This window comes from Thalassophryne amazonica, chromosome 16 (genome assembly GCF_902500255.1).
Source record: "Thalassophryne amazonica chromosome 16, fThaAma1.1, whole genome shotgun sequence".
NCBI lineage: Eukaryota > Metazoa > Chordata > Actinopteri > Batrachoidiformes > Batrachoididae > Thalassophryne > Thalassophryne amazonica.
Window position 1 is genome coordinate 25,700,334 of NC_047118.1, and position 26,496 is coordinate 25,726,829.

Sequence of the window (26,496 nt, forward strand, 5' to 3'; positions counted from 1 at the left end):
TTCTGTTCGTTCCATGCCATGAACCTTGACAAGGTCGCACAGTTGACAGTACATGTCAGAGTACACCAAGCATGAAGTGAAAGGGTTTGTTTGTAGGCCTTTTGAGAGAGGATTGTCTTGAGGCACAAATCTGGGGAAGGGTACAGAAACATTTCTGCTGCTTGGAAGGTCCCAGTGATCACAGTGGCCTCCATCATCCATAAATGGAAGAAGTTTGGATCTACCAGGACTCTTCCTAGACCTGGCCACACAGCTAAACTGATTGATCGGGGAGAAGGCCTTAGTCAGGGAGGTGACCAAGAATCTGATCTGATCCTCTGACCAAGATCTGTCACTTTGTCAGAGCTCCAGCATTCCTCTGTGGGAAGACGAGAACCTGGACTGAGATTGCTTGTTGTTATTCACTGAGGGACTGGAGTTGTTTTTGATGTTGTTGCCTAAGAGGGTGCCCTGCGAGCTGAGGACCTTGTGGACAGCATCTGCACCTACTGGGCTTCATGTATCAACGTTGCGTATGGCAATATTTGAGCGTATATGGGGTGTACGCCAAAACGGCTGCGCTACTTGGCATTTATCAATGTGGTCGTTGGCGTACGTTGCGCTGAAAATATACACCAGGTCGAGAGGTGGCGTAAATTATGGAATCCACATAAAAATGAAGATGATCAACATGATAAACAGTGCCATTATACAAATCAATGCATATGTTACATAAATAACACTTTCCTGATTATACTACATAATAATCAATACAAATCCCGCATTTGCGGGATTGTTATGGAGCACGATCCGTGGTCACCGCGCTGACAGGAAGGAAAGCGCTGCTCGCCTTTTTCTCCAAACTTCGAGCCTGGAGCCAGAGCAGCGCTGAGCTTAACTTCATGTGGTGTGATCGTTTTAGACTATGAAATTGATAATAACTGTAGTTTCATCATTCCCTTAATTCGCCCGTGCTGCAACCAGGTTTTGTCGTCTCCATTCGGTTGTCACAATAAAATAAATACAGAAATACATTTAAAAAATAAAGAAATCTGACAGATTAGGCGTGTCTTATTAATTGAGCGAGCAAATATCCACATGTCAAGAATTATTGACATGTGAAAAGAGAATACAGTGGTCCCTCGCTATAACGCCGTTCACCTGTCCTCGGAGTCTCGCGGAGTATTTAGTCCAATTTTGCATGCCTTTTTTTTTTTTTTACAGTGTTCAGTGTTCTGTGTATCTGTTTATAAGAATCTTGTTGCTCAGAAGAGAAAAGAGCGCCAACAACTACTCATAACTGTGTTTGTCACACGGAAACAAACACCTGCTGCACAGAGATGTGAGTGGGAAAAGGCGCAGCGTCAGGACGCAGAGGCCCGATCTGTGAAATACTGGTCAGTCACTATTAATAATTTCTTATGTGTCCAACCTCGTTCGTTGATCGTTAAAATTAATTTGTTAGTTCTAAATGCCATCATAATTATTTATAGGAAAACGTTCTATTTTTCTTTCTCAAACAAATGTTTGGGCCTGAAAACAGTTTGGTATTATTTTCCTACTAAGGTTTGAACTTTGAGTGTGTTTACACACGAGAGAAAAGTGAGAAAATGTTCATGCCTGATTGAGAAAAGTGTATAAACTGTGTAGTGAGGGGTTTTACAGCTTTGAAACGACTATAATAATTGTAAAAAATAACGCTGACTACGTCACGGTTTCGCGTATTACTGGCTATTTTTTAGAACGTAACTCCAGCGATTAATGAGGGACCACTGTAACACTTTATTGATTATATACTACAAAACAATTGATACGACGGCCGCTTTTGACGCTCTATTGGCACGCGTCGTGATTGGTGGAGTTCTTTTTCTTTGCCGTCTTTCCGGCTTCCATGTCGTAAAATGAGGGTGTGTCTGAAGCAGAGTCTGAATATTTATGGGCGTGTTTATTATAATTACGATTGTTTCCACCTGCCGCATTTATCAAGATCACGTCAGGCGTACGCCAGAAATGGGCAGGCGCGCACTGCTTGATACATGTCACGGCGACTTTGGTGTATTTCAAGTTTACACCGTAAATTTACGCCACAAGTGCGCAACATTGATACATGAGGCCCACTGAGTCCATAATGTGATGAGAATCTTCTGTCAGGTTTTTCATCATGCCAGCACACCAAAACAAATTGAAGATAAATATGTTGTATCTTGTATGAATGGTGGTTTCTTTTTTTTTTTTTTTTTTTTTGCTCAGCTGATCCCAGAGCAGCACATAAACAAAATGTTGTTGGTGTTATAAAGACTAGGGGCGTGAAACAACCTGCACAGCAGTTGGTCATCCCACTGTGTGTGTGTGTGTGTGTGTGTGTGTGTGTGTGTGTGTGTGTGTGTGTGTGTGTGTGTGTGTGTGTGTGTGTGTGTGTGTGTGTGTGTGTGTGTGTGTGTGTGTGTGTGTGTGTGTGCAGTTGCTCATCAAACTCCAGTCACTGTTTCTGGCACAAGATACTCTAAAATTTGTGCTGCTTCAGTACTTTTCCACTAAATTTTTCAAATCTCTTTCAGGTGTTTGGTGGATGTTTTTCTGTGTCTTCTGCTATGTTCTTTTGAAATCTGAACAATCCAATGTGGATCTTACAACTGTACAAATATCAAATAAGCTTTTTTCCTATTCTGTTCTATTTTACATAATTCTTTTAGAATCTTCACCAGCACAAAATAAAATATGCAAACATACAGTTAACAGTTTGACTACTATTTAGAAACAGACAAATTTCTTCTACTTTAATGCAGGTTTGATGAATGTTGTGTTTTTAAAGTAGTGCAGAGGAATAACACCAAAGTGAAATTGAGCTCTTGATTATTTTTCAAATTTATTTTGTTCATTTACAGATGTTTTACAAAACAATAAAGTCACACTGATCTTTAATCTCTGTTGTCTTTGTGAATTTGGCATTGAGATAATCTAAAATGAACATAAATTAATGAGATTATGATCCTGTATTTTATGATAAAGTGATGACATTAGAAGTTCATTTTTAAGCAGCCATTTAATGATTTTACTACAGCAATCCTTTTTGATGAAAATGATGATGGTGGTCTTCCCTTTTTTAATCTTCCTCATGATAATGAACAAACATCTGTATCGTATATGCTCAGGTTTTTCTTGTGAAGTTGACTTTGACATAAATAGGTACACTGGCCTCTTGAAAGATATTCTTGATCTGTCCAACATGGCCAATATCAAACTACACATCATTTTCCCTGCTTATTTATATGCATTTTCTCTAAATGCATAAAAATCCTTCAATTATTGCAAAATATAACATTTTTATCTAATAAATGTGTATATTATTTTTTTCAATATTTATAAATAAATTAAACATGTTAGTTTCTATCCATAAATTATACTTAATTGTTTCATCAGTTGCTTAATTCATAAATGAAGTGAATAATTGATTGATTCATTAATTTAGAACAAAACACAAAAAAGACATTTTGACAACAAACAATGGTATTTCACTTCAGGTATTCACAGAATTTTGGCACAAAACTCTTTGAGGACTTTTTTTTTGTTGTTGTTGTTTTTTTGGAATACACCCCATCGACAAAAGCCCAGTGTGTTCCATTTTATGAGGTATGAAAAAAATGATGTTGTCAAAAAAATATTTCCTCTGCTGTAGCTGTCTTTATTTGTCTCTGATTGTGTTATCATACTCTGGGGATGCTCTTCTGCAAAGGGGACAGGACTGCACCATATTGAAGAGAGGATGGATGGGGTCATGTATTGTAAGATTTTGGCAAACAACCTCCTTCCCTCAGTAAGAGCATTGAAGATGGGTCATGGCTGGGTCTTCCAGCATGACAATGACCCCAAACACACAGCCAGGGCAACTAAGGAGGGGCTCCGTAAGAAGCATTTCAAGGTCCTGGAGTGGCCTGGCCAGTCTCCAGACCTGAACTCAATAGAAAATCTTTGGAGGGAGCTGAAACTCCAAACCTGAAAGATTTGAAGATCTGTATGAGGAGTGGACCAAAATCCCTGCTGCAGTGTGCAAACCTGGTGAAAAACTACAGGAAACATTTGACCTCTGTAATTGCAAACAAAGGCTACTGTACCAAATATTAACATTGATTTTCACAGGTGTTGAAATGCTTATTTGCAGCAGTAACATACAAATAAATTATTAAAAAAATCATACATTGTGATTTCCGGATTTTGTTTGTTTGTTTTGTTTTTTAAGATTATGTCTCTCACAGTGGACATGCACCTAAGATGAAAATTTCAGACCCCTCCATGATTTCTAGGTGGGAGAACTTGCAAAATCGCAGGGTGTTCAAATACTTATTTTCCTCACTGTGTGTGTGTATATATATATATATATATATATGTGTGTGTGTGTGTGTGTGTGTGTGTGTGTGTGTGTGTGTGTGTGTGTGTGTTTACAAACACATTTATAAATGCCTTCTACATATATTACAACAGAAAATAATTATTCTTCAAAAATAAAGGTTCTCAATGTGTCACAACATTTGGTGAATCAACATTCCATTACAGCCAACTGAGACATTTTATCTGAAATCTTTTCCTGAAGATATAAATATTGACACATATTACCTTCGACAAAATATATTTGACAAAAGTAGCTAAATGTTACAAAACTGGGTAGAAGTAAAGACATTTCCTCTGGGTTCTGACACTGGAAGAAAATTTTAATAATTTTCCAAAACCTCCATGAACAAGAATAAGGAACAGATCTTTAACTTTCATGTATGTTGCGTTCCCCCCACCCCCCCACACCCCCCCCTTGGAATTTTTGATGGAACTACATGTTGTGAAAAAAGTTATTTTGCTTACACATGAATGGGACATTTTCTTGTATTATGTAAATTTGACTCATTGAATATGTGAGATAGTTGCAATTTGTTGGTGCAGTAAAGTTTCTCTGTGTTTTTGTGCAGCTGTTCAACAAACTCCAGTCACTGTGTCTCTCTGGCACAGTAATAAACAGCAGAATCTTCAGTTTTCAGGCTGTTCATCTGCAGATACAGCTGCTGTCTGCTGTCGTCTCTGGACACAATGAATCGGTTCTGGACCAACTGAGAATAATATATGGGGGAACTTGCAGTGCTGATATAAGTGATCCACTCCAGTCCTTTTCCAGGAGCCTGTCTGATCCAGTGCATGCCGTAGCTGCTGAATGAGATTGTCCAGGATTTTTAACCACTGCTTCAGACTGTGTCAGAGTCTGACCATCAACACCTGTCAACAGAAAATAAAGAATAAAAAAAATGTTCAACATGCACAAAGTGTATAAATGTGAAGAAATATTCAGATCCAGTGAAAATGTCTGTCTGCTGGAACCTGTCCAGCAGACAGTTAAAAGCAGCAGTCCTGTCCTGTAGTCCATCATGTCAAACTGTGTGTCCACTGTCCTCTGGCAGCGTCTCTGCTCTCACATTTGAAGATGTGGAAGTTTTGCATTGACTCCTCCTCACGATCGAACTTGACTTGATGATCTTTAACACATTTTGTTTGTTAAACTTCAAATATGGTAATAGTTAAGAGCTGTGACATGAATCATGTAAATATTCAGAGTGAATTTAAAAGCTGTGCTGAAGTTGGTGTATTTTTGCACATTTGATTTCGAATGGTTGTATATGAATTAAAGATTATATTTTTGTTAATTTTAAAACCAACAGTCCGTTAAAAGTAAAACAAATTACAAAAACAAGAAAAAGTCATCTGGAACCAAACCAACATTATAAGATTTCTTAATTAAAACAAACATGAAAATAATGTTAGTTTCAGTGAGATAATAATAATGTAACTGATATATCAGCCTTGAAATATTTCTAAACTCTTCATCTTTCTGTCTGTCAGAGAGAAACTGTCATGAGACAGATGAGACACCAGTGAAGACAATCAGCTTCTTGAGTTGGACTCGATTTTGTGAATTCTTTGTTTACTTGCTCTCTTCAGAAGATCCTTTTTCACTGCTGGAATGACTTCCTGTCAAATAAACACTAACTTACGGCGACTCAGATGACACATACCACTGCACTGTGATGGAACATTAGCTATGATATTTTGGACGTCTGACATGTTTCTCCTGACATGACCAGCAAGCGTCTCAGTGTTGAGGAGCCCAGCACCTGGAGCAAGTCAAGAGGACGCCCACAAGGTCAAGAGGACGCCCACAAGGTCAAGAGGACGCCCACAAGGTCAAGAAAACGTAACTCAGAATGCCTCACTTCACCAGCATCCAGTTTGTGAGTGAGTGAGTGAGTGAGTGAGTGAGTGAGTGAGTGAGTGAGTGAGTGAGTGAGTGAGAAACCATAACATCACTCAATAAAAGCAGATGATTTATTTCTTGTGTTGAATGTGTTTCAGTCTGTCAAATTGTCCTTATAACCAGATTTATAATTTCCTGTTGTTCACCACAATATATATTCCATATAGTTTATAAAAATATGCTGTATATAATTACATGGATTTTGTTGTTGTTGTTCTTATTTGTTTGTTGTCTTTTATTATTCAGTGAGATTATGTTTGGAGGGTATTTATGGAGGCAGTTTTTTTTTATTGTGTATTTATTTGGTTGGCTGATTGGTTCTTTATGGTGTTGCAGTAGTTTGCATTCTTGCCTCACAGCCATAAAGTCCAGGGTTCAAGCTCACTAATTCCCATTCAACATGTTGATTTTAGTTTGCATCATGAAGGACAGCTGAGGTATAACATTTCCAATCCAGATGTTGATCTGCAGCAGGTGAAGTTTTAATTTCAAGTTAGCGCCTGAATTTATATAGCTGTATATATATATATATATATATATATATATATATATATATATATATATATATATATATATATATATATATAAAATGTTTTGTGTGTGTTTTTGCCTTTAAGTAGATGGTAAATAATGTTGAGATTATTAATTTCACTTTTGCACAAAAAATAAATAGTAATTTTGGTATTTTGGTAATGACTTTATGTTATAATGTTATAATAATAATAATGGTATGTTGCAAATTTGCGACAACAGGCATACTGGTCAATTTGGTATGTTGCATATTTGAGTCAAATATTGTAGCATATATGTGACAATAGGCATTAAAAAAATACAGTGGAAAAGTCAAAAAGTGGATAATAAGAGTGAAATTTCCTCTGGGGTCTGATAGTTTCTAACAAGAGAAAAGCTCTGAAATGAATGAAGAAATGTGTGTTTAACTTTCAAGTATGTTTTGTTAAAATTTTAGTGTATTACTCATTCCACTCTTTTTATGTTACTAATTAAAATATATCTTGATTAGTTCAACATCGCTGTATTATTTTCTGGTCCTAAATAATGCTGAGACATTGTTCTTCTTGTACATTGTAAACTTTACTGCAACAACAAACCACAAATATCTCACACAATCAGACATGAACCAGTTTGGAACAACAGAAATTAACTTGTGGATTTGTTTGTTCTTTTAATCTGACAGACTTAATGTTGGTTTTGTTTTGTGTCTTTTTTTTGTTTCTGTCTCAAAACTGTTTTCATACACTCATGTGGGCTTGTTGGTGCAGTAAAGTTTCACTCTGTGTTTTTGTGCAGCTCTTCAACAAACTCCAGTCACTGTGGGTCTCTGGCACAATAATAAACAGCAGAATCTTCAGTTTTCAGGCTGTTCATCTGCAGATACAGCTGCTGTCTGCTGTTGTCTCTGGAGACGATGAACCGGTTCTGGACTGACTGAGGATAATATTTGCTACTGTGAGCATCGGTCGCGATCCACTCCAGCCCTTTTCCAGGAGCCTGTCTGATCCAGTTCATCCAGTAGCTGCTGATTGAGAATCCAGACACTGTACAGGTCAGTTTGTGAGATTGTCCAGGATTTTTAACCACTGCTTCAGACTGTGTCAGAGTCTGACCATCAACACCTGTCAACAGAAAATAAAGAATAAAAATCTTCAACATGCACAAGGTGTATAAATGTGAACAAATATTGAGAACCAGTGAAAATGTTGACCTGTCCAACAGACAGTTAGAAGCAGCAGTCCTGTCCTGTAGTCCATCATGTCAAACTGTGTGTCCACTGTTCTGTCTGCAGTCAAAGAAATAAAGGAGCGCAACAGTTTAGTTTTGCATTGACTCCTCCTCATATGGAGGACTGGACTCACATGTCTGTTTATGTGAAATGAAACAGAAGAAGGGATCAATCAATCAATCAACTTTTTTTTTATATAGCGCCAAATCACAACAAACAGTTGCCCCAAGGCGCTTTATATTGTAAGGCAAGGCCATACAATAATTATGAAAAACCCCAACGGTCAAAACGACCCCCTGTGAGCAAGCACTTGGCTACAGTGGGAAGGAAAAACTCCCTTTTAACAGGAAGAAACCTCCAGCAGAACCAGGCTCAGGGAGGGGCAGTCTTCTGCTGAGACTGGTTGGGGCTGAGGGAAAGAACCAGGAAAAAGACATGCTGTGGAAGGGGGCAGAGATCGATCACTAATGATTAAATGCGGAGTGATGCATACAGAGCAAAAAGAGAAAGAAACAGTGCATCATGGGAACCCCCCCACAGTCTACGTCTAAAGCAGCATAACCAAGGGATAGTCCAGGGTCACCTGATCCAGCCCTAACTATAAGCCTTAGCGAAAAGGAAAGTTTTAAGCCTAATCTTAAAAGTAGAGAGGGTATCTGTCTCCCTGATCTGAATTGGGAGCTGGTTCCACAGGAGAGGAGCCTGAAAGCTGAAGGCTCTGCCTCCCATTCTACTCTTACAAACCCTAGGAACTACAAGTAAGCCTGCAGTCTGAGAGCGAAGCGCTCTAATGGGGTAATATGGTACTACGAGGTCCCTAAGATAAGATGGGACCTGATTATTCAAAACCTTATAAGTAAGAAGAAGAATTTTAAATTCTATTCTAGAATTAACAGGAAGCCAATGAAGAGAGGCCAACACGGGTGAGATATGCTCTCTCCTGCTAGTCCCCGTCAGTACTCTAGCTGCAGCATTTTGAATTAACTGAAGGCTTTTTAGGGAACTTTTAGGACAACCTGATAATAATGAATTACAATAGTCCAGCCTAGAGGAAATAAATGCATGAATTAGTTTTTCAGCATCACTCTGAGACAAATGTTCACTGAGATGTTCACTGAGCTGTAATAACCCATAATATTTATATTTGCCGAAAAATATTATAATTCATGAAAGATGAGATGGCCGGTTTTAAAAAAAAAAATCATGTCTGCAAAGAGTTGGGCATCCTCAGTGTCCCCGAGGGATTCTTCCCAAGGGGATTAATAAAATTCTGTCTAATCTAATTTTATAACATAATAATTTTTTTTTTTTACACCTGTGATGACTTTGTAGTTTAAGGTGGGAATGCAACTATATGTATAATCATTTAATAACATCCTAATGTTTCCATAAATATGGTAAATTTAACTGAAACTAGTTCTGATATTGCTCACATATTCACCAAATGTTTGTGTACCTTACCCATAATGCATGTTGGGATACAATGCAACAAAATGACAAACACAGGATAAATGAATAAATTATTATAAAGACTTCACATTTACCTTCACTATATATAAAACATTTATTTATGTATTTATTTATTTTTGCTATTATTCATAATTAATGTGTTGTAATGGTGTTTTCTGATATTCAAATTTATGCAAAGTTTTGTAACAGCAGAAAACCAAAAACACAAAAAACCCTGAACACCTGCAGCCTCTTCATGCAAAGCTCACATGAAGAAACTGTATTTGCTGTAAAATCAGATCAATATTTTTTAAGAATGACAAAAAGTGTGTATTTTTTTCAATATCTGAAGTATGAATCAGAGCAGTAATTTTTGCACTACTTTCTTGTGTTTAGGCAGCTGAACTGCAATTTTTTGCAATTGTGGTAAAATTACAGAATATAGATAGATAATCAGAAAGTGAATGGTGGTCATCATGTCCCAGGGTTCTTGAAATGGAACATATTCACCTGGTGGACATTTACCATTACTGCAGGTAGAACAGCATTTCACCAAGAGCTCCAGTTGATATCGTGTTTGTAAACGGTACATTTCACCACTGAGATCTTTCTGGATAATCTGAAATGGATTTAGTTACAGTACAGACTGAGCAGACAAAATTTAATTCAGTGGAAATGCATTTCAAGGTTCATTTTCATTCATATAGACATCTGTAGTAAGACCATCAACAACCAGTTTGAATCATTTCAGCAACTCAAACGTGACAATATTTTATTATGTTTGCCAAGGTTGTAAGAAAATCGACATTCATTTATTTGTCTGTCTGTTAGCAGGATTAGGTCAAAACTACCGCCCGGATTTTGACAAAATTTTCACCACAGATAGAAATTAAGCCATGGAAGAACCCATTAGATTTTGCAGGTGATCCAGATCCGGATTCTGGATCAAGATTTCCCTTTATATAGGCTTTGAAGGATTACTTCTCAACTACTTCACGGATTCTCACCAAATTTGCTCTACAGATAGATATTAGGCTACGGAAGGCTCCACTGAATTTTGGAGGTGATCTGGATTCGGATTGGCAGACGTCAGAAATCTCTAGTTGCACTTGTTGATGTTTTTATTTTGATAACCAAACACAAGATTTTGTTTATTTTTCAATGTATTTCTCTGATAAACATCTTTGAAAGTGCATTTTGTTTCTTGTGCCTCTGTGCCTTTGATCTTTTATGTTTATGTGTATCATAATTGATTTGTATCATACCAACATGAATGCATTTATGGTTTGTCACTGTTTTGGATATTAAATCAGTTTGCATCTTACTGGTGTGGTACAAATTCTGTGTATATTAGTCATTAATGCAAACATAAAAAATATGACTTGATTCTTTTCTGATCTTTGAGGATTTTGTGCAGCTGCTGAACAAACTCCAATCACTGTGTCTCTCTGGCACAATAATAAACAGCAGAATCTTCAGTTTTTGATATAGGCGATCCACTCCAGTCCTTTTCCAGGAGCCTGTCTGATCCAACTCATGCTGTAGCTGCTGAATGTGAATCCAGAAGCTTCACAGGTCAGTTTGTGAGATTGTCCAGGATTTTTAACCACTGCTTCAGACTGTGTCAGAGTCTGACCATCAACAACTGTCAACAGAAACCACATGGTTATGTCATTTCATGAATTAGTCTCAGAGAGCAAATAAAAGTGTTGTTAGTGAAAATGCTGACCTGTCCAGCAGACAGTTAAAAGCAGCAGTCCTGTCCTGTAGTCCATCATGTCAACCTGTCTGTCCACTGTCCTCTGGCATTGTCTCTGTTCTCACATTTGTAGACGTGGAAGTTTTGCATTGACTCCTCCTCACGATTATAGCAGACTTGATTAACTTTGAATTTTATTGTTTATTCAGTTTTTAATTTGAGTATGATAGCGTTATCCTTGTGACAGACAGGCGTCCTGTCCCGGGGGAACGCCGCCTCACCCCGTATGACTAGTGTGATAGGCTCCAGCCCCCCGTGACCCTTAATTAGAGTAAGCAGGTATAGAAAATGACAGAGTTAAAAAGTTGCAACACAAGCCAAAAAAATTACTATATTAAATGCTGTTACATGACATTTATTATATTTTCCATGTGATTTTAAAAAATTGTGCTGAATTTGGAGGATTTTCACAGGATGTGTTGTGTGTTGGGGGGCTTGGCTGGACACTGTTTTGTGGTTTTTGTGTTTGTTTTCCTTCCCAGGTGGTTTGGGGCTGATCTCTGGGGAGAATGTGCTGCAGAAGAGTCTCTCACTTCTGTCACGGTGATCTGCTGCACCTGTTGCACTCACGTGCGATTCTCTAATCAGGACGATCTATGACACCTGTGACATTCACGTGCAGTTCTGAGGACTCTCAGCTGGTACCAATGAAGAGATGAAGAACTGCATTTAAGCCAGCAGTGATCTGGGCTTAATGGCCGGAGAATACGACCGTGTGACGACCGTTTGAGGACGCTGAGGGCCGCTCCAGAATCTGACATTGCGTCTGTGAAGGAGGACGAGGGTGAGAGGCAAGCGCTGTCAGCACACGTCAGAGGTGATTATCCCTTAAAAGCTTATCTGTGAATATAATGTGGCGTTTTTGCGCAGCTAAATTTAAGTATTGAAGAAAATTGTCTCGTTTGCTCCTCGCGGCTGTGGCGTGCGGATTGATAATCCTCCACAAGCTGTGAGCAGCTGTTCTTCTGAATTAAGTCTGAAATCAGACCTAAACATGTTGCTGATAAGTGTGCCTCTAAATAGTTTTTCTTGCTAAAAGTACTGAATAACCTTACCTCTGTTCCTCCTTCGCAGAGTACAGTCTTGGGAAAAGCCACCTTGGGGGGGTGTCGGCGGAGCTCCTGAGTCCAGAACGTTCGGGCTCCGATCCGTTGAGGCGCTGGGAGAGCGCGCCACCTCTTCACCCCACCAGACTTATTTATTTTGTATTGCACAGTGGGGAAAAAAAAAAAATGTTTCTTTTGGAACTGCTTCTGGTTATTTAGCACTGGGTTCAGTCAGACGCTGGACCGCTCCTCAATCTGCGTCCAGACCATAACAGGATGAATTTTTATGACTGCATGTTAGGTAGAACATTATATTTTTCAAATAGTAAAAGAAGCATGTTTTCAGTGAGAATACACAATAAAAATTAAAGAGCAAAAAAGACCAAAAGTTAGTTTGACAAACATGAAGATATAAAGATGGTTTCAAACACATTTCAGTCAGAACCAACACATGAAAACAATTTGTTCTTAATTAGTGAGACCATTTGTCATGATAGTGATATATTGGTATTAACCCCTTAACGCTTATTGTCGCATATATGCTACAATATTTGACTCAAATATGCAACATACCAAATTGACCAGTATGCCTGTTGTCGCATATTTGCAACATACCAGTATTATTATAACATAAATTAATACCAAAATTACTATTCATTTTTTGTGCAAAAGTGAAATTAATAATCTCAACATTATTTACCATCTACTTAAAGGCAAAAACACACACAAAACATTTTTTTATATACAGCTATATAAATTCAGGTGTTAAGGGGTTAAATATTTCTCTGCTCTTCTTCTTTCTGTGTATCAAGGAGAAACTGTCCACGCGAGACACCAGTGAAGAGAATCAGCTTTTTCTGTTGGAATGAACTCAACATGTCAGATAGAAATGCTTTTAAGTCAACTGTGTGTGTGTGTGTGTGTGTGTGTGTGTGTGTGTGTGTGTGTGTGTGTGTGTGTGTGTGTGTGTGTGTGTGTGTGTGTGTGTGTGTGTGTGTGTGTGTGTGTGTGTGTGTGTGTGTGAGAGAGAGACACTATTCCATCATCCTATAATAGTGCAGCAGAAAACAAATGATCCTTCAAATTGTGATACAAGAAAATGTGGCACAAATATTCATTAGATATTACTCTTTTGAATGAAAAACAAACAAAACAAATGGCCACTTGAGGTTTCAGTAGGTGGCCAGGTAGGGGTCAGTTGAAGAATTACACAGAGGTCAAAATTTCTTTTTTTTTCTTTTTCTTTTTTTCATTTATTTGTGCAAGGACAGCATACAATTACATTATGCTCATTGAGCAGAGATGTTTGTACCAGATTATAGCTGCAACAGCTAATTTCCATCTGTAGTCCTTGAGGGTCAGGGGGATACACATAGGGCTATTAAATACAACACAAACAACACCTACAAATTATGTAATACTAAATTCATAAAATATGTAATACTAAATTCATTCATATGTCATTCATCTCTAAAATACTGTGCCATATCAACACATTTAAAACAATCATTCATAATTCATCCATGTCACTTATGTCATGCAATATCAAAACATCAAAATTATCAAGACATTTATAAATTCATCTAGGTCACTTTCTCAATTACTGTGCAATATCAAAACATTTATAAAAGATATTCGCCATTCATGCAGTTCATTCATCTCTCAATTACTATGCAAAGTCAGAACACTTATTACACATGTTCAATGTACCTTTAGCAGTGCTATGTGCTTCCGGGAGCTCTTACCGTCTGTGTGTAAACGGGGCTTAATGCCTGCATCTTTGGTTTTGGAGGAGCCATGATTTTACCTCTACAGAAAATATCTTAAAGTCTGGTTGTGTTTTTATTTATTCTGGTAGTATGTTCCACTTCTTTGTGGCTCTTTATGAAAACGTTGATTGTGTAAATGCAGTCTTACATTTGGGAATAGTGCACTGCCTCCGAGTGGTTGCTCTTGTTACCCTTGTTATTGTATCAGAGGACAGGTGAATGACGTTCTTGAAAAAAATGTTCCGGTAATATTGAAAAATATACCACAATATTTACCTGATCATAAATATTCCAAAAAGGTTTGGACTGTCTATGACTAAATGTTATGGAGTTATGGGGTAAAAACAGCAAGAATGGTGACAATGAAGTAATTACTTATTCATTGAAAAAAAAATTATCCTGTTTGCTTATTTATTTGTTTTTCATATTCAGTGCTGCATGAAAGGGCAATACGGTGGTGTGATGGTTAGCACTGTTACCTCACAGCAAGAAGGTCATGACCTCAGTTCCCACCTGGGCCCATTCTGGGTGGAGTTTACGTGTTCTCTCCAAGTTTGTGTGGGTTCCCTCTGGGTGCTCTGGCTTCCTCCACATCCAAAGATATGCAGGTTAGAGGGACTGGAAACTATAAATTGTCTGTAGGCATGTGTGTGTTAATGTCTTTGTTTGTCTATATGTGGCCCTGTGACAGACAGACGTTCTGTCCAGAGTGAACCACACCTCACGCCCTATGACTGCTGGGATAGGCTCCAGTCCGCCTGTGACCCTCAGTTGGAGTAAGTGGTTGAAGATGAGTGAGTGTTGTACAAAACAAATTTTCCTTTTTGGTGAGCTGTGATTAAAATTATTAGTGGTTAAACAGCGCCTCCTCTGGTAAAGTCTTGTTACAGTCACTGATGACTTTGTGTTCAGGTCTACTGATGGGTTGTGTTACTGTGTGTCTCTGGCACAGTAATACACAGCAGTGTCTTCAGGCTGCATATTGTCTCCGTTTAGAGTCGCTGTGTTTCTGGATGAGTCCAGATCCAAACTGAACTTGTTTTTCAGGGAATCTTTTATGTGTGTGCCTCCTGTATATTTCTGTCCAATCCACTCCAGTCCTTTCCCTGCAGGCTGTCTGATCCAAGCTGTCCAGTAGCTGGAGACAGAATAAGACACCTGACAGGTGATGGACAGACGGTGACCTGGCTGCACAGTCACAGAGGTCGGCTGCGTCAGCTGTTCACACTTCACACCTGTGGAGGAAAAAAATGTGGAATATTGTTGCACAGTGAGCGTGAAATCAGTGAAGAGTCAGTGTGATGGTCATGTGAGGTTGTCTGTCTCAGAGACACTCACAGGATCCAGCGGCCAGCAGCAGCACAGCGACACGCAACATGTTGATGTTGAAGCTGATCTGATCAGGTGACAGCAGCAGAACGAGTATTTACGGTGTGACCGACTGTGAGGAAGTTCACTTTGCATAAAACAGGAACTGCAACTGTCCAACACCAACAGCTGGATATAACACACTGGAGCTGTGAGTTATTGGCTGTGTGTGAAAAATTTACACATTTGTTTGTTTTGATTAAAATTCAAATTTGACAAGTGACACGTGAATAAAAACAGTCAACTTCTTCAGTTGAAATTAATTTTGTGAACTCATTCTTTACATGTCTGATTTAAATGCTTTGAAGCCAACTTGTGTTTGAGAGAGAGAGAGAGAGAGAGAGAGATCCATCATTCTATAAAAACAGATTGTTTTCTTGTGTTTCTTTCAGTGTGTTTAATGCGTTTCAGGTTATTGTCCAACTGTCCTGCTTATCACCATATTATCATCTCTCTGCTGCCCCCAATTGGTTATGCGCAATGAATATTATATATAGACATGATATACAGTTTTTATTAAGTCGAAAAATATTTGTTGGACAAAAGGCATGTGGAGCTTAATCGATACGAATCAGTATCAAGATACAAGATTCATTCAGTGTGCATCGATTCAATTGATGGGTGAAATTGTGATGCATATTTTGCTGCATGCTTGCATCAGTTTTGCATCCAGACTGTTTTGACTGTTGTCGGAGTGTCATTATGGCCACCTTGGCTGCAGTCAGGCTGTGGTGAGACAGCACCTCATCCTCCCTACAAGCTTTGGGCACCACGATTGTGCTGTCATGTGCATTATATTTGAGCTGGCTGTGTGAATAGGCCCAGTTGTTCTAAGTGCACTGCAAATGCTGTTGGAGGACTTTGGATTGCACGTGGACATTGGTCAAGTGTGGGTCGACTGACCATTTGGGCGCCATTCGCCCTGTAGTGTGAAGGCTGGCTCAATCGCAACTTTCAGCCAGGATTTGACGTGGTGGAACATTTCATACAGCCCCTCGACTGCAGTCCAAATGATCCGACTTGCGTAGAACTTCCCGTACGAATGTTGTCAGATGGCGGTACAACCTCATCGATTCCGTTTCCAACGCAAGTGCGACTGTGGTGTGCATGTGCTGTGGCTGAACAATTGTGTCAACTGCTGCACGAGGCGTTTGGATGCGGTTCGACTTTTCACGAATGTCCCTGAAAAAAAAATCACAAAAATTTCACTTCATCACATTCAACAAAATATATTTGATGAAAGTGACTAAAAGTCACAAAACTGGATAAAAGGAAATAAATTTCCTCTGGGGACGGATCAGACACTGGAAGAAAATTGTGATAATTTTCCAAAACCATCATGAACAAAACAATGAAGGTCTGAGATGGAATTAAAAAAAAAAAAAAAAAAAAAAACAAACAGATTTTTAACATACATGTATCTTTTCTTGAAATTTGACATTTTCTCTTGGAAATTTGATTGGAAAAAAAAACATGTTGGGGAAGAAGTATAATGTTCATTTAACAATAATGTAATATTTTATCACGTCAAACTATGTGTCCACTGTCCTCTGGCATCGTCTCTGCGCTCACATTTGAAGACGTGGAAGTTTTGCATTGACTCCTCCTCACCATCAATGATGACATGATGAACTTTTATTCTTTTGTGGGGTGATGGGGTGGGGGGATCACTTGGAATATGGTAGAGTTACGAGCTGCGACATGAGCAAAATTAATTTTAATGTCAATTTATTGTTGAATGTACATTTAAAATTTGTGCTGAAGTTGGAGCATTTTCAGACGATGAATTTTTATTTTCCGACATATCAGACAGAAAATTACATTTGTTTGATTGAAATAGTTCAAAAGAAGAATGTTTTCAGTGAGAATGTACAACAAAAATTAAACAGGTAAAAGACCAAAAGTCAACTGGAACAATATAGAGACAACTGAGTTTCTGTGTGACAGAGAGAGAGAGAGAGAGAGAGAGAGAGAGAGAGAGAGAGAGAGAGAGAGAGAGAGAGAGACTATTCCATCTTTCTATAAAAACAGATGTTTTCTTGGGTTTCTTTCAGTGTGTTTAATGTGTTTCATGATATTGTCAAACTGACCTGCTTGTCACCATATTTATGGTCTTCTGTTGCCCCCTACTGGTTATCTACATTATATATTTGTATATCGACAGATGCACATTTACTTTTTTCCATTAACTAGGAAGATGTTTGCTGGACAATTATTTTCAATGATGGAAGCAGTTTTTTTGGTTTTAATTATTGTAGTTATATGTTTGTTTTCTTGTTTCTTTCCTTGTTTTTCAAAACCACTAAATAAAGTGAAGCAGTAGTTTGCACTCTTGTGTCACATCAATAAAGTCCAGTGTTCGAGTCCTTCAAGGACATCTGAGGTCAAACTTGTGTCCAATCCAGACGTGGATCTGTCCTGAATCCTCTGTGGCAGCTCGACAAACGTGAGCAGTGATTATCAATCAATCAATCAATCAATCAATTTTTTTATATAGCGCCAAATCACAACAAACAGTTGCCCCAAGGCGCTTTATATTGTAAGGCAAGGCCATACAATAATTATGTAAAAAACCCCAACAGTCAAAACAACCCCCTGTGAGCAAGCACTTGGCTACAGTGGGAAGGAAAAACTCCCTCTTAACAGGAAGAAACCTCCAGCAGAACCAGGCTCAGGGAGGGGCAGTCTTCTGCTGGGACTGGTTGGGGCTGAGGAAGAGAACCAGGAAAAAGACATGCTGTGGAGGGGAGCAGAGATCGATCACTAATGATTAAATGCAGAGTGGTGCATACAGAGCAAAAAGAGAAAGAAACAATGCATCATGGGAACCCCCCACAGTTTACGTCTATAGCAGCATAACTAAGGGATGGTTCAGGGTCACCTAATCCAGCCCTAACTATAAGCTTTAGCAAAAAGGAAAGTTTTAAGCCTAATCTTAAAAGTAGAGAGGGTGTCTGTCTCCCTGATCTGAATTGGGAGCTGGTTCCACAGGAGAGGAGCCTGAAAGCTGAAGGCTCTGCCTCCCATTCTACTCTTACAAACCCTAGGAACTACAAGTAAGCCTGCAGTCTGAGAGCGAAGCGCTCTATTGGGGTGATATGGTACTATGAGGTCCCTAAGATAAGATGGGACCTGATTATATAAGATGGGACCTGATGTGGAATAATCACGTCTGAAAACAGAAACACACACGTTTGTTTCTGTATAGGCTCTCAGTTGTCCAGGTGGTTTCCATAGTAGAGAAGCTTGAATCTTCGACTGGACTGGGTTGCACGTGAAGCAACCCAGTCCAGTCGAAGATTCAAGCTTCTCTACTACACAAGTTTGTTCTGTTTATTTTGGACTGTGACACACTTTATATTAAACCTGTGTGTTAAATCTTTGGGTGTCTGGGGGACATTTGGAGACACGTGTGGTGTTTTCTGAAGGTTTAAACATTAACAAACTTTATTCATTCTAACAGTCTGTCACTGCCAACACCTGCAAAATACAGTTTAGTGTCAAGTTGTTTTATTTATTTAGTTTTTTTACAGTTAATTTTTTTTTCTCTGTGAAACTGTTTCACTCTCATCCTACAGTTGTGTGTTAAACCTTAATTTTACTGTGTGATTCACTCTTACATTACCACAAAGAATTTTTATGATAAAGTTCAAATAATTTTGTGTTTTGAACAACACAAACATATTCATTGACTTAATCAATACATATTAGAACAGAAAACAATACCATTCTTCTAAAACAAAGCTTCTCAAACTGTCTGAATATTTGGGTGATCAACGTTCAGTTATAACCGACTGACACATTTTGTCTGCAATTGTTCCCTGAAGAAAGATAAAAAAATAATTTCACATCATTCCAGCCAACAAAATAATTTTGACAAAAGTGAATTAAAGTCACAAAAGTGGATAAAAACTAACACTAGAGTCTGAATGGAAGAAAACACTGGAAGAAAATGTACAAAAAATTCCAAATGCTTCATAAACAAAACAGTGAATCGCTGAGCTTGAATTAGGAACATATTTTTAACATTCATGTAGAAATTTGGAATTTTGGTTGAATAACCACATGCTCTGAAAGTGTAGAGTTTTCACTGAACAATAATATAATATTTTTGTACTAAATAAAGCTGAGACATTGATTATGTGAGAGTTTGTAGTTTGTTGGTGCAGTAAAGTTTCACTCTGTGTGTTTTTGTGCAGCTGCTCAACAAACTCCAGTTACTGTGTGTATCTGGCACAATAATAAACAGCAGAATCTTCAGCTTTCAGGCTGTTCATCTGCAGATACAGCTGCTGTCTGCTGTCGTCTCTGGAGATGATGAACCGGTTCTGGACTGACTGAGGATAATAAGTGCTGCTATCGCTGTAGATATAAGCGATCCACTCCAGTCCTTTTCCAGGAGCCTGTCTGATCCAGGCCATGTAGGTGAGAGAGGTTCCAGAAACTGTACAAGTCAGTTTGTGAGATTGTCCAGGATTTTTAACCACTGCTTCAGACTGTGTCAGAGTCTGACCATCAACACCTGTCAACAGAAAATAAAGAATAAAAAAAACTTCAACATGCGCAAAGTGAATAAATGTTAAGAAATATTCAGATCCAGTGAAGGTGTAAACCTGTCCAGCAGACAGTTAGAAGTAACAGTCCTGTCCTGTAGTCCATCATGTCAAACTGTGTGTCCACTGTCCTCTGTCATCGTCTCTGCTCTCACATTTGTAGACGAGGAAGTTTTGCATTGACTCCTCCTCACAATTATAGCAGACTTGATGAATGTTCAATTTTATTGTTTAGTCAGTTTTTAATTTGGGTATGATAGAGTTATCCTTGTGACAGACAGACGTGCTGTCGCGGGGGAACCCCACCTCACCCCGTATGAGCAGGTATAAAAAATGAATGGATGACAGAGTTAAAAAGTTGTGACACAAGCCAAAAAAAAATACTATATTAAATTCTGTTACATTAAATTTATTATTTTATTATCATATAATTTATCATTTATTATTATTTATTGGCAGCACAGTGGCTTAGTGGTTAGCACTGTTACCTCACAGCGAGAAGGTCGTGGGTTCAATTCCTGTGGCCTTGCTGTGTGGAGTTTGCATGTTCACCCCATGTTTGCGTGAGTTTCCTCCGGGTGCTCCGGTTTCCTCCCACATCCAAAGACATGCGGGTTAGGTGGATTGGAATCTTTAAAATTGTCCGTAGGTGTGTGTGTGGGTGTATGTTTGTTTGTCTATTTGTGGCCCTGCGACAGACTGGCGTCCTGTCCTGGGTGTACCCTGCCTCACACTCTATGACTGCTGGAATAGGCTCCAGCCCCCCGTGACCCTTAATTGGACTAAGCGGTAGAAGATGAATGAATGAATGAATATTTTCAATGTGATTTAAAAAGAATTGTGCTGAATTTGGAGGATTTTCACAGGGTGAATTTTTTTGACTGCATGTTAGACAGAAAATTATATTTGTTTTTTCAAATAGTAAAAAGAAGCATGTTTTCAGTGAGAATACACAATAAAAATTAAAAAGCAAAAAAAGACCAAAAGTTACTTTGACAAACATGAAGATATAAAGATGGTTTCAAAGACATTTCAGTCAGAACCAACACATGAAAACAATTTTTTTTCTTAATTAGCAAGATAGTTTGTAATGACAGTGATATATTGGCTTTTAAAGATTTCTGTACTCTTCTTCTTTCTGTGTTTCAGGGAGAAACTGTCCACACGAGACACCAGTGAAGACAATCAGCTTCTTCTGTTGGAATGAACTCAACATGTCAGATAGAAATGCTTTTAAGTCAACTGTGTGTGTGTGTGTGTGTGTGTGTGCGTGCGTGCGTGCGTGCGTGCGTGCGTGCGTGTGTGTGCGTGTGCGCAATAGAAAGACAGACTATTCCATCATCCTATAATAGTGCACCAGAAAAACAATCCTTCAAATGGTGATACAAGCAAATTTGGCACAAATATTCATTAGACATTATTCTTTTGAATTAAAAAAATGGCCACTTGAGGTTTCAGTAGGTGGCCAGGTAGGGGTTAGTTGAAGAATTAGAATTACACAGAGGTCAGAATTTAAAAATTCTCCGGTAATATTGAAAAATAAACCACAATATTTATCTAATCATAAATATTCCAAAAAGGTTTGGACTGTCTATGACTAAATGTTATGGAATTATGAGGTAAAAACAACAAGAATGGTGACAATGAAGTAATTAATTATTCATTGAAAAACATTTTTATCCCGTTTGCTTATTTATTTGTTTTTCATATTCAGTGCTGCATGAAAGGGCAATACGGTGGCTTGATGGTTAGCACTGTTACCTCACAGCAAGAAGGTCATGACCTCAGTTCCCACCCGGGCCCATTCATGGTGGAGTTTACGCGTTCTCTCCAAGTTTGTGTGGGTTCCCTCTGGGTGCTCTGGCTTCCTCCACATCCAAAGATATGCAGGTTAGATGGACTGGAAACTATAAATTGTCTGTAGGCGTGTGTGTGTGAATGTCTTTGTTTGTCTATATGTGGCCCTGTGACAGACAGACGTTCTGTCCAGAGTGAACCCCACCTCACGCCCTATGACTGCTGGGATAGGCTCCAGTCCGCCTGTGACCCTCAGTTGGAGTAAGTGGTTGAAGATGAGTGAGTGTTGTACAAAACAAATTTTCCTTTTTGGTGAGCTGTGATTAAAATTATTAGTGGTTAAACAGCGCCTCCTCTGGTAACGTCTTGTTACAGTCACTGATGACTTTGTGTTCAGGTCTACTGATGGGTTGTGTTACTGTGTGTCTCTGGCACAGTAATACACAGCAGTGTCTTCAGGCTGCATATTGTCTCCGTTTAGAGTCGCTGTGTTTCTGGATGAGTCCAGATCCAAACTGAACTTGTTTTTCAGGGAATCTTTTATGTGTGTGCCTCCTGTATATTTCTCTCCAATCCACTCCAGTCCTTTCCCTGCAGGCTGTCTGATCCAAGCTGTCCAGTAGCTGGAGACAGAATAAGACACCTGACAGGTGATGGACAGACGGTGACCTGGCTGCACAGTCACAGAGGTCGGCTGCGTCAGCTGTTCACACTTCACACCTGTGGAGGAAAAAAATGTGGAATATTGTTGCACAGTGAGCGTGAAAACAGTGAAGAGTCAGTGTGGTCATGTGAGGTTGTCTGTCTCAGAGACACTCACAGGATCCAGCGGCCAGCAGCAGCACAGCGACACGCAACATGTTGATGTTGAAGCTGATCTGATCAGGTGACAGCAGCAGAACGAGTATTTACGGTGTGACCGACTGTGAGGAAGTTCACTTTGCATAAAACAGGAACTGCAACTGTCCAACACCAACAGCTGGATATAACACACTGGAGCTGTGAGTTATTGGCTGTGTGTGAAAAATTATCACATTTTTGTTGATTAAAATTCAAATTTGACAAGTGACACATGAATGAAAACAGTCAACTTCTTCAGATGAAATTAACTTTGTGAACTCGTTCTTTACATGTCTGATTTAAATGCTTTTAAGCCAACTCGTGTGTGTTAACGAGAGAGAGAGAGAGAGAGAGATCATTCTATAAAAACACGTTTTCTTGTGTTTCTTTCAGTGTGTGTTTAAAGTGTTTCAGGTTATTGTCCAACTGTCCTGCTTATCACCATATTTATAATCTTCTGATACCCCCAACTGGTTAAGCACAATAAATATTTATATTGATATGATATACATTTACATTTTATTTTTATTAAGTCAGAAAATGTTTGTTGGACAAAAGGCATGTGGAGATTAATCGATACAAATCAGTATCAAGATACAAACGCACGCGGTGTGAGTGCATCGATTCATTCAGTGTGCTTCGATTGAATTGACAGGTGAAATTGTGATGCACCTTTCCCTGCATGCTTGCATCAGTTTGTTTTTTTGTTTTTTTTGCAAAGCACATTGAATGTACGTCACTGCTTCACGTTTTGTTTTGAACACGGTCCGAAGCCAGAAAGCACGTTTCTACCGCAACAAATCTATTTCAACATGGAGGTCTGCAAGAACAGCAGCAAGCAGTTGGAAGGGATTTTTGACGTACTTAAAACATTTAAATCAGGACTTTGGAGATACATTGGTTTCTTAAAAAAAGCTGGGAAATTTGACAAGACGCAGGTCGTTTGTACCGGCCCTTTCACACCTAGTGCAAAGATTGGACGCCGTTTGGACGAAAATGGTGAAACAGCGTGAAACAGTTCAAAATTAGCGCATAAAACATCAGGGCGACGGGCAGGCATGCACGAACCTGGTGCGAGAGTTGATGCACGCACCGGTGTCCATCGAGCAGGAACACTGCCAGGTGCAGCACATGGTGCTGCTTATGTGGAAGAAATAAAAACCAGTTCTTACGTGTGAAACAATTAAAAACACACACACACACACACACAAACAACAACAACAAACCACCCAGGATGTGAACTTACACCTTTCAAAACCTCTGACTCCCAGTCATAGACTTTACTACTGAGCTACAGAGCTCTTCTGTGAAAGCTGCGGGAAGCTGCCTCATATTAGGAAGGACATGGAAGTATTACAAAAAAAATTTAAATCACACACCATATTAAAACACCGAATTTATCAAGCTAGCAATATAAATATGATCCGTCTGTTCCTCTGGTGATGACCCATGGTCACAGACATACAGTCATGAAATGACATGAATGAGAAGCAGTGTGCTCTGATGTCCACATCTACTGGTCAGGTGCGTCCAGTCGGCTGTGCACTTTTTCTACCCGAAATGCGTGTCTTGTGGACGGTGCACCACAGCACAGACACCGCATCATGTGGAACAGAGCTCACGAGGGTGACGTGATGGTCAGGTCACCTGCTGTGTGTTCTGATCTTATGGTCCATTTCAACCTGGGGGGCTGTCAGTGTCCACTCCATGTACGTGCTTGCTTGCTGCAGCTTGTCGCCACCACGGCAAAATATGTTTTTATTTATGTCCATGTAAATACAGCAATCAGACACACACACCTCACAGTGGACAGTTGTTAGTCCATAACTGTCCAAACACAGTAGGTGTTGTGTAGCTGGAATGTCCAGAATGACAGATCACCACAGCTGCTTCTGCTTCACTAAGTGTGCATGTTGTCCAAACTTCGCACTATGTGTGAATGGGCCCTAAAGAATGCCATGCTGCTAAACCTTACACTGGTGGTACGACAAATTTACAGACTCACTTGAACAGAAAGCATGGTGTCGATTTGGCCGCCGCTGCTCCCCCTAACTCTGATTCCTCTGATGCAGATTGTAAACCGAGCTCCAGCAAAACTGGTGAGAAAAGTATCTCATTTAAGTTCTGACAGTGTGCTGAAACAGGTTCGAAATATGAGGGAACCAATTTCTGTTCCTGAATGTTAAATCTGATAAATTTGCTGCTTATAAGGAGTGAAAATGTTGACCTGTCCAGCAGACAGTTAAAAGCAGCAGTCCTGTCCTGTAGTCCATCATGTCAAACTGTCTGTCCACTGTCCTCTGGCATCATCTCTGCTCTCACATTTGTAGACATGGAAGATTTGCATTGACTCCTCCTCATGATCAATGATGACATGATAAACTTTTATTCTTCTTTGGCAAGATGGGGTGGGGGGGATCACTTGGAATATGGTAGAGTTATGAGCTGTGACATGAGCAAAATAAATTTTAATGTAAATTTATTGTTGAATGTAAATTTAAAATTTGTGCTGAAGTTAGAGCATTTTTGCAAGATTAATCTTTATTTTACGACATAGACAGAAAATTAGTTTTGTTTGATTCAAATAGTTTAAAAAAGAAGCATGTTTTCAGTGAGAATGTGCAACAAAAATTAAACAGGTGAAAGACTAAAACTCAACTGAAATGGCAGAAGACGTGGACATCAAGACTTTTTCGGCACATTCCACTGTTACAGGAGTTTTTCAAGGATCAAGGATCAAGGAAATTTTATTGTCATATGCACAGAACAGAAGAACTTTCCTGCACAATGAAATGTGGCTACTGCATTTAACCCATCCTATTTGCCAGTAGGAGCAGAGGTCGCCATTAGGCGCCCGGGGACCAGCTCCAGATGTACATCCCTGCCTTGGTCAACAGCAGGGCTGAGCAAACCAACACCGACCCATAACAAACAACACACATAACACACAACACATAGGCCGGCCCGGTACATAAAACATATATATGAAGCAAAACACGAGGGAAAAGGAGAAGAAAAAAAAACCCTCATAGCCGCTGCATTACACAGCGGCAATGAGGAAAAAAAAAATCCCATCAACACAAAAAAAACAATAATCACAGAGACAAAACAAGGACACAGGACGACAACCGAGATTTGAAAGGACCAGTTTATCAGAACACTCCGGAAGGCAGCCAGTTTCGGCGCCGTCGACGGCCTTGTTCGACAGTCTGGGGGGGGGGAAGGGAACAGCCCTGCGCAGGCTGAGAAAGTCCTGGACAGTCCACAGTTCACGTCAGGGCTGGAGAAGCTGAGGGGAGGGGGGAAGACCAGGGAGCGAGGCATAAGAGTGTTGTTCTTCTGAGGAGGTATCTTATCACAGCGATCTTGAAGTGCAGCTGTATTTGGGGAAGCCAAATGAATAGCCAGATTAACAGACGCCTGAAAGATTCCACAGTTCTGAGAACAGAGTGGCTCCCAATGCATCTGAAATGTAGAATGTGGTCTTCACAGACGGTCAAAGCGGGTTTCCAGGGCTGCAATCTTCCCAGAGATGTCATCCAATGCGCGGTTAACCCCCGCCGACTGCGCAGCCACTGCCTTCCCAATCGAATCAATTATATAGGGCAGCTTGGAACGACCAATCAAAGCTGCTTCCACTTTCTTGATTTTCTGGTAAACCAGCAAGTGCCCCGCTCCACACATCAGAAAGCCGGTCACCACCAAGCCGAATATGTACACATCTTCAACGTCCTCCACAGAAAGCATGTAAAGGCACATGACCTGCCATCTCCTCCACGAGTCCATCACGTAACCCATCACATGCGTCCCAGCAGGACAGGTCAGGTCCTCCGCTCCCGAAGATCTTGTAGAAAAAATAGTGTCAATTGCGTTCAGAGACCACTTTAACAGATCCATTTTTGTCGT

At 39.5% G+C, this 26,496-nt stretch overlaps 1 long non-coding RNA gene and 4 gene segments (V, D, J or C); 1 reads left to right on the forward strand and 4 right to left on the reverse strand.

Annotated features, from left to right (window-relative positions):
* The window catches only part of LOC117528569, a 200,431-nt gene extending 184,919 nt beyond the window's left edge, over positions 1–15,512 (reverse strand). The window contains 2 exon segments of the C gene segment in view: positions 14,967–15,267; positions 15,371–15,512. Of these exon segments, the coding sequence occupies positions 14,967–15,267; positions 15,371–15,410 (341 nt within the window).
* On the reverse strand, positions 7,587–11,827 carry LOC117528572. The segment is given in 3 exon segments: positions 7,587–7,902; positions 11,188–11,253; positions 11,821–11,827. Coding segments are annotated over 2 exon segments (357 nt in total).
* LOC117528577 lies at positions 7,641–11,057 on the forward strand. The gene is made up of 2 exons (XR_004565818.1): positions 7,641–7,745; positions 10,938–11,057. It is a non-coding gene; the product is annotated as an uncharacterized LOC117528577 (long non-coding RNA).
* Positions 15,513–17,978: 2,466 nt separating the features above from the next.
* Positions 17,979–24,907, reverse strand: LOC117528571 (the record flags this gene model as incomplete). The annotated part of the segment is given in 3 exon segments: positions 17,979–17,997; positions 19,631–19,922; positions 24,818–24,907. Coding segments are annotated over 3 exon segments (360 nt in total), but the record flags the coding sequence as incomplete, so codon positions are not given.
* Positions 22,141–22,712, reverse strand: LOC117528573. The segment is given in 2 exon segments: positions 22,141–22,470; positions 22,571–22,712. Coding segments are annotated over 2 exon segments (345 nt in total).
* Positions 24,908–26,496: the final 1,589 nt, after the last annotated feature.